We start from the raw sequence: 18954 nt of genomic DNA, 5'->3' as shown, positions 1-18954 counted from the left end.
TCGACTCTCCAGGAGAATCTGGGTGCCACATCACACGAACAAGCGAAACGGTCTTATTCCGGAGGGTCTTCTCCCTTCAGTCTAAAATTGCCACATGCTGCTTTTCGTATGTCAAATCGGATCGCATCTTAATCTCCGAGAAATCTACGACATGACTCGGATCTCCAACGTATTTTCGCAACTGAGAAACGTGGAATACGTTATGCACTCCAGCCAGGGCGGATGGTAATGCAAGTCGGTACGCCACTTCTCCCACTCTCTGTAATACGTCGAAAGGTCCCACATATCACGGACTCAACTTCCCACGCCTTCCGAAGCGAATGGTGCCTCGGTTGGGGGAAATCTTTAGGAATACATGACCTCCTGGCTGAAGCTCTAAATTCCGGCGCTTCGCATCTGCCCAATACTTGAATCTGTCCTGTGCTATGCGAAGTCGCTCCCGAATAATCCTGACTGCATCAACTGATCTCTCAATCAACTCTGGCCCAAAAATCTCCCGTTCACCAACATCATCCCAACTCAAAGGAGAGCGGCACTTCCTGCCATACAATGCTGCAAAAGGGGCCATTCCAATACTAGCCTGGAAGCTATTGTTGTATGCAAACTCCACCAAATGCAAGTGATCTTCCCATGACCCGTGAAAGTCAAGCATACAAGCTCTAAGCATATCCTCCAAAATCTGAATGGTCCTCTCTGACTGTCCATTGGTCTGGGGATGATAAGCTGTGCTGAAACTGAGACTGGTCCCAAGACTCGCCTGCAAACTCTTCCAGAACTCTGAGGTAAATCGGGTATCGCGATCCAAACGATGCACACTGGAACTCCGTGCAATCGCACGATCTCCTGCAATACTGGAGATTTACTAACACCCTTGGAAAGGAACTCATCGAACATATAGAGATAGATATTTTACCTCCATGTATCTCTGAGCAAGATGCTCCGTCGACTGTCCCACTCGGAAAGGAATGAAGTGAGTCGATTTGGTTAATCGATCTACGATCACCCAAACAACGTCATTTTGTTTAATGCTCAGAGGTAAGCCAGTGACGAAGTCCATGGTGACATGCTGCCACTTCCATTCCGGAATAGGCAACGGCTGCAAAAGACCTGCGATGCGCCGATGCTCTGCCTTCACCTGCTGACATACAAGGCACTTAGCCACACTACGAGCCACATCTCTCTTCATACCACGCCACCAATAATTCAGCTTTAGATCCTTATACATCTTCATACCTCTAGGGTGAATAGAATATGGTGAACTATGAGCTTCCCGCAATATATCCTCTCGAATATCTCCTCCTGGTACGCAGATACGACTCCCAAATCGTAAGGATCCATCCTCATGAATAACAAATTCTGGTCGAAGACCGGCCACTGCTAACTCTCTGCACTTCTGAAGAAATGGATCACCTGCTTGAGCTGCCTTGAGTCGCTTGATCAGTGTCGATTGAATCTGAAGATTCATTAAAGAAGCGGTGACTCCTGGAAGAAGAACTTCTATACTCATATCCCTCACTTCCTGCTGGAGTCTCCACTGAGCCGTGAGGGTCATGATCGCCAGCAATCGGCTCAATGCATCTGGTACTACATTGACCTTACCAGGGTGATACTGAAGATCAATGTTGTAATCCGCCATTAGCTCTAACCATCGGCGTTGCCTCATGTTGAGCTCCTTCTGAGTAAATAGGTACTTCAAGCTCTTGTGATCAGTGAACACCTTCACTTGCTCTCCTAACAGATAATGCCTCCAAAGCTTAAGGGCAAAAATCACAGCTGCCAACTCCAAGTCGTGGGTAGGATAATTCTGTTCATGCTTCTTCAACTGACGAGAAGCATATACCACCACATGACCATCCTGTTGAAGAACGCATCCCAATCCTCTACCTGATGTGTTGCAAAACACCTCAAAGTTCCCACTCTTATCTGGTATTATCAAGACCGGGGCTGAAATCAGTCGAGACTTTAACTCCTCAAACGCCTGCTCACAAGCGTCGGACCAGACAAACTTAATATCCTTCCTCGTAAGTCGTGTCATCGGCTCTGAAATCTTCAAAAAAATTCTGATGAAGTGACGGTAGTAACCAGCTAATCGTAGGAAGCTCTTAATATCTGACACTGACTTAGGGGTAGGCCAATCCTTCACTGCAGATACCTTCTCCGGATCCACTGATATGCCGTCTCCTGACACCACGTGTCCTAGAAACGTGATGCGATCTAGCCAGAACTGGCACTTGCTATACTTGGCGAACAACCGATGCTCTCTCAGGGTCCGCAACACGTACCGCAAGTACTCCACATGCTCCGCTTCACTCTTAGAGTATACCAGGATATCATCAATAAAGACCTCTACAAACTTGTCCAGCACCTCATAGAATACCAGATTCATCAGGTTCATGAATGTCGCCGGTGCATTAGTCACACCAAACGGCATCACTAAGAATTCATAATGTCCATATCTCATCCGAAACGCAGTCTTGGGGACATCAGAATCCTTAACCTTCACCTGGTGATATCCGCTCCGCAAATCTAGCTTAGAAAATACTCTTGATCCTCCCAATTGATCGAAGATATCATCGATACGGGGAAGTGGATACTTATTCTTCACTGTTTCCGCATTCAACTCTCGATAGTCAATGCACATCCGTTTGGATCCATCCTTCTTTCCCATGAGCAACACAGGTGCTCCCCAGGCCGATACACTAGGTCGAATCAACCCTCTCTGCAAAAGATCGTCCAACTGAGTCTGAAGCTCGATCAACTCAGTCGGGGGCATACGATAAGAAGTCTTGGAGATAAGAGCAACTCCAGGCTTCAAATCTATGGAAAACTCAATTGCCTGATCCGGTGGCAATCCGTAAATATCGTCGGGAAACATATCTTCAAATTCCCGAACTACAATTGGCTTCTCGGATTCCACTTGCATCGTAGCTAACGTCGCCTTCTTCGGTCTAGCTCTGAACTCCACAGGTCCGGCCGATGTGCTACCACTAATGAATTCAAATCTCGGATGATCTGGTATCTCGAATACTACGCTCCGACGGTGACAATCAATGGTGGCAAAGAACGACCCTAACCAATCCATCCCAAAAACTGCATCAAAGCTCGGTAAATCTATCACCAGAAAATATGCGAAGAGTTCCCTCCCGCAGATGACCATAGGGCATGCTTCATAACCACTAGATGCTACTAAAACACCACTGCCCGTGTTGATATTCCAGCTCGTAGTCAGAGAAGTTATAGGAAGAGAATGGACACTCGCAAATCGATGAGACAGGAAACAATGGGAGGATCCAGAATCAAAAAGCGATAAAGCAGGTACGGAAGAAACAAGAACCTTGCCTATTTAGGAGGATGTTAATGCAACTAACTTAGTATTCATAAACAATCCTACCATGATATTATCTAGTAATGCTAATTAAATAAGTTCATAAGCAAATAAAACTTAGAGTAAACCATTCTTACCAGTGATAACTTGGTCGTTCGCCTCAGCTTCTACGGTTGACATCATGAACATCTGCCGCTGTGGTTGCTGCCTCTGCGCTTTCTGATAAGCCTGCTGCTGCTGAGGAAGTGGCCCTGCTCGAGGATAGGATCTGGGCTGAGGCGGTGCTGCCAGGGCTGGTCGAGGTGGTGCTGGGAGAGCTGCCCGAACTGGAGGTAGGGGCAAACGAGCCTGCTGCTGTTGAGGATAGTCCTGACTAATATGACCCGAGGACCCACAAGTATAGCCTCTGCGGGTTTAGGTTGCTGCTGTCTCGGAGGGAGACGCTCGACACTTCGGGTCGGAGCTGTTGGTGTCCTACTCTGAATCAAGTGTGAATCTTCTGGTTCCTTCTGCACGCTCTCAATCTCACGTGTTGCATCCAATACGGCGTCGTGAGTCGCGAGAGCCCTACCAGCCAAAGCCAATCTGATATACTTGTCCAGACCTTTCTGGAACTGGTGCCTCCTGATAATGGGGTCCGTGACCAAGTGGGGAGCATATCGGCTTAAAGAAGAAAACTCGGCCTCGTACTCGTCGACTGATCGACCCCCCTACTTGAGCTCGACAAATCTACGCAGGAGCTCATCTCGGGCCGACTGAGGAAAATATTTCCTATTGAAGCTATCCGTGAACGTCTCCCACAGAATCGGCCTCTCTAGGTGTGTCTTCTCAGCAGCCCACCAGATTCTAGCTGTATCCGTGAGCTGAACATCCATGAGATCTACCCACTCTGCAGGGGGAATACGAGTCACCGTAAGGATAGTCTCCGTGACCTTGAGGAACTCCTCTGCTGCTAAAGGTCCCTCGGCACCAGTAAAGGAAGGAGGCCGCATATATCGAAACTCTCTAACACCAGGCTCCGAGCGAGGTGGATGCTGGTGCTGAGGCTCCTGCTGCAAATGCCCAGCTAAGAACTGCTGGTTCGTCACAAGCCCTTGAATCATCGCTAAAAGCTGCTGCGGATCTGCTTCAGGCATCTGACCACTGCCACTGGATGGGTTACCATTACTACGAGTACCCACCATGGTTCTGAAGGAAACGAGGATCAAAAGGAAAATTAAGGTTAAAATCAAACAATATATTTGGAAAATAGGAACTAAAACATAGTTATTAAGATAATAATATAAGAACTTAATTGTAGTCTTACGGATGGAAAATGATATGTATTTGAATCGTCCAATACATTCTTACTAGTGGGAACTCGGGACCGTGACCTGCATGGGCCACCACTAAAACATGTCACGTCCCGCTTCCCAAAATACCGGGGAATCGGAGCGTGAACAAGCCCGCGACATATTAGATTGAGAAAAATATATATATATATATATATATCATTTTTTTTTCTTTTCTTCTCAATCCAATACGCTAAGCGTCAAATATACAAATCTCAATCACAGGTCCCCGATCATAATAGTAAGAATATAAAGACAACCCAGAATAAGAAATAAACATATCATCAACAGATCATCCTAGACATAAAATATGGGTTACAGTTTAACTAGAAAATAAGAAATACATAGTCCATAATAAAGGAGTTCTGCCAAAATACGAAGATCCGACATTAACTAAAGAAATAAAATGATAACGAGTTCTAATGTTCATCAACTACTACATAAAAGAAAAACACGTCTAGACTTCAGTTTGTTCTTCCACTCCATCGGAAGGACACTCTGGCTGGGTATACTCCGGCTCTACTGCCTCCTCGAACTGAACATGTTCGTCTCCTAAGTCTAACACACACCAGAGGAAAACAGGTGTACGTCAGCGTGTATGGCACACAGAAAGATCTCACATGAACAAATAAAATGGTCGTATGACCCATGCTATGACAGTAATAATACTAATATGAAGGACAATGGTACATGCAACTGGAAATCTAATGATAACATACAGCTGTGTGGAAACGGTAACTGGGTCGAATACTAATCATCCTAAGACTCACTGGTCCATCTCTCAAATAGGTTCAAGTTCGCATTATCGGAAGACTGACTGTTCACCATCCCCTACGCGCATCCAATCCCGTGAAACAGGCGGCTAGAGGACTACACGCAATCCGATCTCGGCCCGGTCCGGACTCAGGCAAAGCTCAGGTGACGAAACAGGTCACGGATCCAAGTGGCGAAACAGGTCACTTGGTCCATCAAACCAACTCCAGGACGAAACAGGTCTCTGGTGCGGCCTGGAAGTTAAGTCAACAATCACATTCGATCATGCGAACTAAGACTTTCCCAACCCAACTCTTTTCGTTTTTCTCAGTCAACCATAATCTTCACTGAAACTCGGGTTCACCCAACCCAACTCTTTTCGTTTTTCTCAGTCAACCATAATCTTCACTGAAACTCGGGTTCACCACCTAACTTAGTCAACGCACTCACACATGCCACTAAGTCAGTTCATGACGCACGAGGCCACTAAGTCATGAACCACTAAGGTTCTCAACACATCAATAGATCATGAATATAGTATAGTATGTTAAACATGATTACACAAGTTTATGTAGTAGAAAAGAGAGCTGTAATGAACATGAAATGCATAAACAAGATACAGCATGAATATAATACATGAGTGGACTTCATTATTATCTTACCGCTAGGATGTCCAAACTTCTCATATAAAATATCCATACTTACGTATTCTCTAATATAATAATACGGTAAAAAGGACACTAGAAACTGATGTCGTTTTGCACATGAAATGTCGCGCTCCACGATAATCAATCGTACTATCATAAATAATAATATTCTTTTTCCAAAATTATTCTTTAAAACTATTTCTCATAATAATTAATTTAAAATACAAAAATATATATATATAATTGTTAATTCCTTTTTACATGAAAAGTAATATTTTCCTATTTTATAAATTACCTTAATTAATTCATTTTAGATAAAATTTAGTAAATTCTAATTTTAATACATAACTTGTCATTTCATGACCGAAATTCTTAAAAATACAATTAACAACATTATTAATCTAATTTTCACGGCACGCTCGCAATCATCATTCCACGCAGATATTCAAAAATACGTGTTAACCACAATAATAATTTAAACATATTCAATCATAATACTAACAACAATATTACCACAAAATAATTTATCTATATCTAAACACGATATTAATCATTTATTAAAAGCAAGATGGATGCGAGATCTTGCCTACAATGAGTCGACTGTGAGTGTGGCTAGCGGCGTTGACGCGGTGACGACAACCGAAAGGCGTGGATCTTAGACAGCGGCACGGTTGTGCAACATGGTTGTGCTCGTCGGTGAATCTGGATAAGACGATAGCGGGGGAAGACTGTCGAGGGACTGCAGCGATGGAGAGGGGCGAGGGGGACTGCGGCGCTTGCTAGCGGCGTGGGCGGAGGCCGTCGGCGGCAGCGCTGGTCGAGCTCAGGCGAGAGCGGTGGAGGGGAGCGGCGTTGAGCGGAGGAGAGGTAGTAGAGTTGAGTAGGAGGTCGGGGCTGATGCGGTGCTTGTAGGGAGGAGGAGCTGGTGGGTAGGTGAGCGACGAGCTGGTCGTCGGAGCTCAGCGGGGCGGCGTCAGCTGCTGCACGAAGCTGGTGGCTTAGGCCTGGAGGCTGGCATCTGGGGTTGGTCGGCGGAGGAGGGACGCCGACGGGGGAAAGAGGGCGAGAGGCGCGGCCTGGGCGGAGCTCGAGGAGGCTGACGGTGCTGCTGGGGCTTGGCGGAGAAGGGGGATGCGGTTGAGGGCTGGCGGGGGCTGCAGGAGGCGGCGGCGATGCAGAGGCTAGGGCGGAGCTCAAGGCTGGGCTGAGCTCGCAGTGTCAAGCTCGAGGGCGTGGTTTGGTCGCGCGGCTCGAGCGGCGGTGGGGACTGAGCTCGAGCTCGAGGGCGGGGCGACTGGCGCGCTGGCGGGGCGACTGGCGGCGCTGGCGGGGGCGACTGGCGGCTGTCGCGGGTGTCTGCAGGGGCGTTCGTCGGAGTTTGGAGCGGCGCGAGGGTGCTGGTGGTGGTTGATGAAGGAGAAAAGAATGAAGAGAGAGGGGGTTGGTTCGTGGGGGTTTCTTGGCGAATGCGAGAGCAGAGTGAGAGAGAATATAATAAAGAAGAGAGAGAGTGGAGTGATGGTGAGTGGTTGAGTGAGAGAGAGTGAGACATCAGCTTTTAATGAGAGGATAATAGAGAGAGTGTCAGAGAGAGAGAGATTGAGTGTGAGATTGGAGAGAGAGTAAGAACGGCGGAAGATTTTATTGAGAGAGAGAGTACGTGATAGGGTGGTTGGGAGGATGTGGGTTGAGAACTGGGGGGAAACACGAGGCGGAGGGATTTGCGTGAATTGGGGAGAGATATACAGAGTGAACACCGGTGAGAGGAAAAACACAGGGAAAAATACCCCTTTAAATAATTTAAAAAATATCATAAAATTTATTTAAAATAAATATTAAAATTTATGGTCAAAATAATAATAACAATAATAATGATGAATAATTAACTATTTATTTAAAAATTTTACCAAAACAATTAAATTTATAATTAGCAAAACTTATTAAAATAACATAATATCGTATTTTTAAATTGTAGAAAATTCTAGAGAAATTGGGAAAAATACAAATACTCTTTTAGAAAAATAATATTTAATATTTAAATATCAAAAAATTATTTAAACCCGTATTAGAAATTTACGGTCATTACAAGCTCCTAACCAAAAACTCCTTTAGTAAAAAGATTGAAGTTTACTTGGTCAATTAGCTAGGTAAGAATAGTACTATAGGGAGATCAATGATCAATTAAGTACCTCATTCCTTATAGAGCACTTTACGCCATCCCTAAACATTGTTTTAGACACTAACTAATTCAAGTAAACTTGAACCGGTTCACATAGGAGTTTTTTGTTCCTTAATAAGCTTGAATCCTTAAGGGCAAACGTCTTATTAGTTTTAAAAGGATTAGGTTTGTGTAGTAAGGAATTAGTGATTTGTAGGCTAAGGAAAGGGTGATGAAATCCCTCATCTTATCTTGATTAGGGATTGCCCTTAAGAATATTTTCAAGTGAGTGTCAAATCAAGATGCTCAAATCATTTTGGTGAATTCCTACTATTATATACAATGCAACTCTAGGAATTAAAAGCAACTACAAAAGGATGGTAAAATAAAATCTTTTTATTTTTTAATTAAGGTTAACAATCAAACAAATGTGAGAAAAGGAGATGTTATTTGAATTTATTATCTTGTTAGTAAATGTCTAAGTGGATGGTGAATTTTATTATGGTTAACAAAATAATTTTTTTCTTTCTTTTTAGATCCTAATTGTCTCTAATTGTGAGAAACTAACTAAATGGGTAGATTGAAAATACTAGAAAGAAGATTTACTACAAGCAAATCTTCAAATCCTTGATCTTTAGTCTCCAAGTGGTTCCTTCGCAAAAAACACACAAATTAAAGAACCAAAATATATAAAATCCTACTTATAAGCACCTTCCCTGGCAACAGCACTAAAAACTTGACGGGGCATAAATGCATACCTCTAAATTTGCAAGTGCACAACCATTAAGTTATAGTATAAAAAGTCATCGATCCTACGAGGAAGATGTTTGTAGGAGAAAATCAAAATCGGTTCTCATATTGTGAGTGTGATAATTAGGAGTGATAAATATAATTGTGGAGAGATAGAGAGAGTGAGAGTGATTGTATGTAAATAAAAACAAAACAAGATTGAGAGTGGAGAGATAAAGAGTGGATGTGATAAAGTGTAAGTGTAAACAAAACTAACAAAGGGGAAGAAAGAAAGAAGAAGAAAATAACATTAAGAAACAAATGAGAGAAAAATCAAGAATAAAGAGGAAAAATAAAGAAAGTAAAAAATAGAGGATTTAATTAAAGATATGATGAATCTAGAACTGAATCCACTAGTTAGCTTCATGTAATTTCTAGAGTTCCCACAAGTATTAGTTCCACATCTTAAATAAAAGAGCAATTTCCTAGAGGGTTCTGGCCTCAAAGCGAATCAGAGAAAAGGAAAATAGACAAAAATAAAAACTAATCCCAAGAGGGTTCTAGCCTCAAGGCGAATAGTGTAAGAAAATAAAGTCTAAACGATAAAATAAATTGTAAAAATATAAACTACAAATAAATACAAGAATTTAAAGCAAGTAAAGATATGAAAGTAAATATACTCTACAAAAATGAAAATAAATCTAAGACAAGAGGGTTCTAGCCTCTTGGCTATTTAAACAAGAAAAGAAAGTAAAAGATAAATTTATTAACAAAAAGAAAATTTACATCCCAAGAGGGTTCTAGCCTCAAGGTGATAGCAAACATTCATCTTGATCTTTATCTTTATCTCACATTCATCTTCATAATCAAACAAATAGAAGAAAAGAAAAAAAAATATGAATAGGTAAAAATTTCTTTATGTAAAACTCTAAAAGTTTTAATAAATTATGATAAATAATAATAAATATGTTATATAGTTATAAATAACATATTTTGATGTTTGGGTATGCTAGAGATTGATTTGAGATCAATCCAATGTATATATGTGAGTATAGATGAGAAACATGCACGAAATCATGCACAAATTTGAAATTGAGTTGTTAGTAGTCGACTACTACTCAGAGTAGTCGACTAGTAAGGTCATTAGTCAACTAATGAATGCATTAGTCGACTAATCATGCTGTTTCCATAATTCTATCAGGTTTCGGGTTTGTTTTATTTTATTTTTCGAACCCAGTTGTTTATACCCCTATATATACCTCTTATTCATGAATTTTCACATATTTTATCAGTACTTTCAAACCCTAGCAGTCACCACCTCCTCCTCATAAACCCTAGATCCAATCTAAGTGATTCCAAGAGCTTTGTGAAGCAAATTTCGACGTGAATGCGAGATTGTTTGGCTTGTGGCTAAGGGATTTGTTTTGGATTTGCACTTTTAGGCTTTCAACAAGATTTTTAGGCTTGTTTCATGTGACGCCCCTAGGTTCACACAAGGCTGTAGTCCTCGATGAAACCAAGAATGTCAAACCTGCCATGCACCACACCGTGCAATAACATGTTTCACCATCACAATTAACATCTCTCTAGTCGAGTCAACAACAGGTGTAGGTACAAAAGCAAGTAAAAGATAATACAAGAGATACTGATGAAATGAAAGAGATCAAAATAATATTTCATCATCCAACATATAGAAATACAAAGTCAATATCTGAAATGGATAAACTGGAGTTCTTATCAAATCTCAAATACAACAAATCTGAGTAAAGGAAGTAAGGCACACAACCTTTACAACATCTAGAATAAAGTCCCCAAATATCTAAACAAAATCTACAGTGGAGCTCCAAAATAAAACATATCTAAAAAATAGTCAGCTGAACACTAAAGCGTGCCGCCATCAACCTGCGACTCTCCGGGCTCCTGGATCGTTACCTGAAAGGGGGAGGGACAACGAGCGTCAGAGCGCTAGCGAGCAACATCACAACCAACCCCAAGGGAAAAGGACTCGTTGTATACAGAAAATATAATTATTACATAATAGTTAAAAATCATTACTCCTAGCAAAAAATGGGTTTTAGTATTTAGGAAATTACAACACGAGCATAGGTACGTCGAGCGAAATAATCCAAACAAGGAAACCCTCATGTATATACCTTTTATCTCAAATTGTAAATCCCTAATTACCAAACCCGAAGTCTACTACATGAATAATAAACTAAAAGAAATAGCCCATCTCAATACTTAATCAAAAGTTACGCCGGAACCATATAAGTGTCAAAGGTCAATATCACATAAGTGTCATATCCTGTCTAGGTAGCTATCATGTCCAAATCTCATGTAATCGTGTCATACCCTGATACAGATAAGTGTCATACTCATAGCTTAACAAATGTCCAAGACGTGGTCAAATATGTAAACGTCCAACACGATGACTGAAATAGATTATAGTCCAACACGAGGACTTTAGTGGATTATAGTCCAACACGAGGACTTCAATGGATTATAGTCCAACACGAGGACTGAAATGTGAATGCATGTCCAACACATGGACTGAATAAAATACGTGTCCAACACATGGACCGAAATGATAAGTATCCAACACATGGATCAATAGAAATGTATGCCCAACACATGGACTATAAGTAAAAAGGTGCAATTGTCAAAGGTATATGTGGAAAGATATACATATCCTATACTCGCACGTGTCTCGATGTGCGGGTCTAAACTTGTGTCAAAAAAAAATCAACTCACAGGTATAGGTAAATCACTAACATTGTAAATTGGTGTCAAATAGTCGAGGCAAACTCTCGAACGTGTGAAAAGTATACAACAAAACCAACAGTACCCAAAACTGTGCGGCGGTCGACCACAGAGGCCACTCCGGTCGACCGCAAAATGAGCAGAGACGTTCTGCTTGACAGAACGCCCATCGGTCGACCGCACATAGCGCTGCGGTCGACCGCGAGATTGGCAGATGCCCAAATTTAGGTTTTTCTCTGCTTCGAAAATTGATCCAAACAATACATCTCTGCTTCCAAACGATATATCACATATTCTAACACATATGAATCATCATATAACAACATTTAGCATGTAAAAATCATCACCAAAAATCGTGAACATGTATACCCGTGTTTTAAACTTTATAAAACAATAAAAATCAGAAATTTAACTCTTAATAAAACATTTTCAGTTAGATCTCTTTAACCAAAAATCATTGGTGGGTATTTGAAAACTGAAATACTTAGTTTTCACATCACATATCATAAGGATCTATCTAAGTACGCAAAATAGTGATTTAGGCTCAAGAAAACTCATTAAAATCGTTAGAAAAACTCATAAAAACAAGGGTGAGAGATTGGGCGAGATGTTACTCGCCTGAGGGGGTTGATGAACACCCAAAAACGAGTGAGAAAGATCCTCCTTCAATCTGAACAGCAAACGCCCCAAAAACGTCAAAAACGAAGTTAGGGTTTGAGAGGAGAGAGAGAAGGGGGGCTGAGGCTATTAGGGTTTGAAAGAGGGTTCTGAGAGCTTCAAAATGAGTATATATAAGTAGGGTAACAACCGGGTTTGGTATAAACAAAACCAACCCGAAACAGACCTGGACTGACGTCTGTACGCTGAGCGGTCGACCGCAGCGACCACGGCGGTTGACTGCTCAGAATTCTGGGCCATGCTCAGACTGGGGTTCGGTAAAAAGGTTGTAACTTTCTCATACGATCTCGGAATGAGTTGATTTAAGATTCGTTGGAAAGCTATTGAAGAGACCTACAACTTTGTTCTTATACCCTTTTCCAGATTCTAACTGAATCAGTATGAAAAACATAGAAATTCTCAACTGGTCAAAATTCTCAGATTATCACTATTTGCCTTTGTGCCTGTTTTGTGTGTTTACACTCATATATTCACAAATATACATTGAATTGATCTCAAATCAATTCCTATCATACTCAAACATCAAAATACATTATTTTTACCATATAACATATTTATAATTATTTATCACACTATATTCAAATTTTCGGGGTTTTACATTCTTCCCCCCTTAAAAGAATTTCGTCCTCGAAATTCAAAAAATCGTACACATCTCGCAATATGAACTTCTAGATGATCATATAGATATATTTATACTTAACGATCTAAAATGGTAATACTCCCACTCGAACCCTAATCTAGTGGAACTAGTACATCGGGTGAAAAATCCAAACAAGGAACCCCCCATATATATACCATGTGTTCCAAAAGATTAAGAATTAAGCAGAAATATTCACATTCTAGTGTTAAATGTAAATATAACCCAAGATGTAAACATAATATAAAACACATATCATAAAAATTAATTTACCTGTTCAAACAGGAGTGGGTAGTCGCGACGCATGTCCTCATCGCGCTCCCAAGAAACCTCCTCAACTCCTTTCTGGTTCCACTGAATTTTCATCAAAGGAAAAATATCTTGTTTCTAAATTTCTTGTCTTCTCTAGCAAGTATATAAACTAGGATTTCAATCATAGTCAAATCATCCTGAGCTAAATCTCCGATGCGTTCAACACTCGCTGCTGCTTTTCATCATGAAATTGTTTCTTGAACATTGAAACATGAAACACTTTATGTACTCTGGACATCGATGCTGGAAGGTTTAGTCCATATGAAACAGCTCCAATAAGCTCTAAAATCCGGAACGGTCTAATATATCTCAGCTCAAGCTTTCTCCGCCTTCCGAATCGCTAAACGTCTTTTATAGACGATACTTCCAGCATAACTAACTCTTCAAATCTGAAACTCTAATTGTCCTCATTTCTTATCTGCATAGATCTTTTGCTGACTCTGAGCGGCTAGAACCTGTTCTCTGATTTATGTTACTTTCTCAGTAATTTATCTCATAAGCTCTGGCCCAAGCATTAAAATATCCTCCTGCTCTACCCAATATATAGGCGATCTGTAAGGCTTCCCGTACGATGCTTCATACGGGGCCACACCAATTATCACTTGATAACTGTTGTTATAAGCGAACTCTATCAGTGGAATATGATTCCTTCCATCTACCTTGAAAGTCAATGACATAAGCCCGCAACATGTCCTCCAACATCTGATTTACTCTCTCCGTCTGACCATCCGTCTGTAGGTAAAATGCACTACTGTAAGATGAAGATACTGCCAAGTGAATCTTGGATTCTTCCACAAGTGAGGAGTGAATACTGAACCTCGATCCGATACCATCGTGTCTGGGACTCCATGAAGTCAAACTATCTACCAAACAAATATCCTCGCATATGCCTCGGCGGTATAAGTAGTCCTTACTGGAATGAAATATGCTGGCTTCATTAGTATATCCATTGTCATCCAACCAGAATCATTTTCTTTCTTCGACTTCGGCAACCCTACAATAAGGTTCATAAAAAGGTCCGCCCACTTCTATTTCGAAATGGGGAAAGATTAAAGTGTTCCTATCGGTCCCTAATGTTCCACCTTCACTTACTGACCGGTAAGACACTTAGCTATATAATCTGAAATCTTCCTATGCATATCACTTCACCAAACGTGTCTCTTTAGGTCTTTGTACATCTTAATTATTCCTGGATGTACAGAATCACGAATTCATAGTTCTCAATAAACTCAATCCACCGTCGCTGCCTCTGGTTGAGTTCCTTCTGGGAGAAAAGATACTTCAAACTCTGGTGGTCGATGAACAACTCAAATTGCACTCCATATAAGTAATGCCTCGTGACTTCAGTACAAATATCACTACTGCTAACACCAAATCATGAGTGGGGTAGTTCTGCTCGTGCACCCTAAATTGTCATGAGGTATATGCTTCTACCCTCTAAGTTTGCATCAAGATGCCTCCTAAACCTACCAATGATGCATCTGAGAAAACAACGTACGTCCTGTCACTGCTCGAAATAGACAAAACGGTACTGTAGTCAACTTAGTCTTTAAAGTATCAAAGGCCTTCTGCCACTCTGTGTTCCAAATGAACTGTATACCCTTCTTCGTAAGGCGTGTAAGTGACGTCAACATCTTCAAAAAGTCTAGGATGAACTTCCTGTAATAATCGGCTAACCCAAGAAGTTTCGAATCTCTGTCACCATCTTCGGCGGTTCCAAATTAAAAAATGCTGTAAACTTAACCGGATTGATTGCTATGCCCTCTCTGCTGTTGACGTGGCCGAGAAAAATCTAACTTCTAAAAACCAAAACCCGCATTTGCTGAACTTGGCAGATAACTGATGCTCCTGAAGAGTCTGCAATGCTACTCGTGTTCTGCCTCCAATCTCGAAGATATGTGAATATCAAACTGGCCCATGAAGGGCCGGAAAAACCCGGTTCATCATATTCATGAATACCACGGGTGCATTAGTCAACCCGAATGGCCTGACTAGAACCTCTAAAGATTCACATCGAATTAGAAAAAAAATGGTTTTGGGAAAATCCATCTCCCAAACCCGCAACTATGATAACCAGAACGAAGATCAAACTTCGAGAAATACTACGCTCTCTGCGACTAGTCGAACAAGTCATCAATCCTAGGTAATGAGTACCTATTCCGGATAGTGACCTTGTCCGGCTCCCTATAATAAATGTAAAATCTCATATTACCGTCCTTTTTCTTCACGAAGAGGACCGATGCGCCCCACGGAGAAAAACTCCTACAAATAAATCCTGAGCTAACAACTCGTCCAACTGGGTCTGAAGCTCCCTCATCTCAGCTGGTGTCATACGATAGGGTGCGCGGGATATCAGGACTGTCCGGCTGCATCTCAATACACAACTCGACCTCTCACACAGGAGGTAACCCAGGTATATCCTAAAAGACATCCTGATACTCTGAGACAACTCTAGTCTCTAATAAATCAATACTCAGATCCCGTCACAGCACCTCCTCGATATACGCCAGAAACGACTCCGCAAAACGGTTGCCCTGAGAGGTTGCTACAATCATTTCGGATCCATCGGACGCTCACAAATTGACTGACTTCGCAAGGCAGTCAATACTAGCCTGGTAGGAGGATAACCAAACCATACCAAGGATAACAACGAATCCGGACATATTCAACGCTACCAAATCGACAACAAACTCTAACTCGTCTAGTCTGATGACATATTTCCGGTAGATAGAGTGGACACCTCTCCTAGAGGAGTAGATATTGACAACGGAATATCTAAAGAATGTGCTACAAGCTGAAGCCTACCAATGGAGGTATGAAAGATGAGCGAATTTTCTGAATCAAATTAGATCCGAGCTGAAAAGAAAATCAAGAATAAAGCTCCGTTCGAACCCTGATCATGCGGTACTGCTGAATAGATTCCGCTAGATAATGCAAATCTCCTGGATGATGCAAATATAGCCTGCTGACCCTTAATCCTCGGATTAAAAAGTAGTGCCTTTATTTCTCCATTGCTGGCTGAAATTACGACTCTGAGACTGTCGTCCGTGACCTCTATTTTGCTGGCTCCCTGTTGGTGTACTGCGACAATTCTTTCGCTCTTTGTTCGATCTTGTTGTGATTGTAACATGTACTCTAAATTCTGTACTACTTTGGCGCTCTCGTATCATACTGTGCTCCTTTCTTATATTGTCCTTGTTGCTGGGTTAAAGTCATTCTCTCGCTGCTATAATTCTCTAGTTTTCGCAATAGTTCTCTTACCATTGTCATTAATTTATTTCTTCACTACGGGTATATTTCCCTGCTTCACTTAGACTAGCTCTAACTACTTGTGGTGACTAAAATTCTCCCGAATAGGTGATAATTGCTACCCCATCAAAAATCTGGATGTTGTTGCTATCCTCCAGCGATGCCCTCAGTGCTGAATACATCTAACTTCTGCTTGGTACTGCTGTCGGAAACAGATACACTTCTTGCTCCTCGAGTGTTGTAAGATCTTATTGCTAACAGTGCCATGAAGTCGATCAAATACTGTGGAGCCTGCTGCGGCTCGGCTCTGCATGCCCAGCTCTCCAGGTGCGAGTTTTACCTCGACCACATCCTCGTTTTGATATTTATAATATCAAAAGGAGAGCTTAATTATCACAGTAAGTGAGATAATAAAAATATATATACAACGCATCACAATACGAATTCATAACACATAGTATTCACGCAAATACCTTCAATCAACATAAAAATAGTTGTCATAAAAAAAATTCTCAAATTTTGAGACATACGAAGTAAAAGATACTACAAGAGATAACTGATGAAATGATAGAGATCAAAATAATATTTCATCATCCAACATATAGAAATACAAAGTCAATATCTGAAATGAATAAACTGGAGTTCTTATCAACTCTCAAATACAACAAGTCTGAGTAAAGGAAGTAAGGCACACAGCCTTTACAACATTTAGAATAAAGTCCTCAAATATCTAAACAAAATCTACAGTGGAGCTCCAAAATAAAACATATCTAAAAAATAGTCAGCTGAACACTAAGCGTGCCGCCATCAACCTGCGACTCTCCGGGCTCCTGGCTCGTTACCTGAAAGGGGGAGGGACAACGAGCGTCAGAGCGCTAGCGAGCAACATCACAACCAACCCCAAGGGAAAAGGGCTCGTTGTATACAGAAAATATAATTATTACATAATAGTTAAAAATCATTACTCCTAGAAAATAATGGGTTTTAGTATTTAGGAGATTACAACACGAGCATAGGTACGTCGAGCGAAATAATCCAAACAAGGAAACCCTCATGTATATACCTTTTATCTCAAATTGTAAATCCCTAATTACCAAACCCGAAGTCTACTACATGAATAATAAACTAAAAGAAATAGCCCATCTCAATACTTAATCAAAAGTTACGCCGAAACCATATAAGTGTCAAAGGTCAATATCACATAAGTGTCGTATCCTGTCTAGGTAGCTATCATGTCCAAATCTCATGTAATCATGTCATATCCTGATACAGATAAGTGTCATACTCATAGCTTAACAAATGTCCAAGACGTATAAATCACAGTCCAACACGAGGACTTTCATAACTCACAGTCCAATCTCAAGGACTTCTATAAATCACAGTCCAACACGAGGACTTCTATAAATCACAGTCCAACACGAGGACTTCTATAAATCACATGTCCAACACATGGACTGAATAAAATACGTGTCCAACACATGGACCGAAATGATAAGTATCCAACACATGGATCAATAGAAATGTATGCCCAACACATGGACTATAAGTAAAAAGGTGCAATTGTCAAAGGTATATGTGGAAAGATATACATATCCTATACTCGCACGTGTCTCGATGTGAGGGTCTAAACTTGTGTCAAAAAAAAATCAACTCACAGGTATAGGTAAATCACTAACATTGTAAATTGGTGTCAAATAGTCGAGGCGAACTCTCGAACGTGTGAAAAGTATACAACAAAACCAACAGTACCCAAAACTGTGCGGCGGTCGACCGCAGAGGCCACTCCGGTCGACCGCGCGCAGAGCAGAAACAAACCGTTCGGCAGAAACAACCCGCGGTCGACCGCCGCTCCCACCGCGGTCGACCGCACAGAGGGCAGATAGACTCTGCCCTTCTGTGCGCCCAGCGGTCGACCGCCGCGTCTGACGCGGTCGACCGCGAAGTAGACAGAAACCCAGATTTGAGTTTCTGTCAGCTTCGAAACACACACAACTTGATGATTTCTGTACTATTGTGAATCTAACATTTATACAAAGTCATAGAATAGAATACAACGAATTTAAACATTTGAAATCTATCATCAAGATCCCTAAACATATATAATTATGGTTTAAATATTGTTTATTCATTAAAAACTGAAATTTACTCTTTTAAAACCATTTTTAGATCAGATCTCTTTAACCAAAATCATTGGTGAGCATTTGAAAACTAAAATACTTGATTCTTACATCTCATATCATAAAGATCCATCTATCCATACAAAATAATGATTTAGGCTTAAGAAAACTTATTAAAATCGTTAGAAAAACTCATAAAAACAAGGGTGAGAGATTGGGCAAGATGTTACTCGCCTGAGGGGGTTGATGAACACCCTA

At 41.1% G+C, this 18954-nt stretch overlaps 1 protein-coding gene across 1 annotated transcript; it reads right to left on the bottom strand.

Moving 5' to 3' along the window:
* On the bottom strand, nt 287-4509 carry LOC109835477. The gene is made up of 4 exons (XM_020403454.1): nt 4040-4509; nt 3513-3949; nt 1234-3339; nt 287-843 (listed from the first exon to the last, which is right to left on the bottom strand). The coding sequence occupies exons 1-4, from the start codon at nt 4507-4509 to the stop codon at nt 287-289; spliced, it is 3570 nt and encodes a 1189-aa protein (XP_020259043.1).

Source organism: Asparagus officinalis, chromosome 3 (genome assembly GCF_001876935.1).
Source record: "Asparagus officinalis chromosome 3, Aspof.V1, whole genome shotgun sequence".
Lineage (NCBI taxonomy): Eukaryota > Viridiplantae > Streptophyta > Magnoliopsida > Asparagales > Asparagaceae > Asparagus > Asparagus officinalis.
This window is presented reverse-complemented; position numbering and strand designations above follow the sequence as displayed.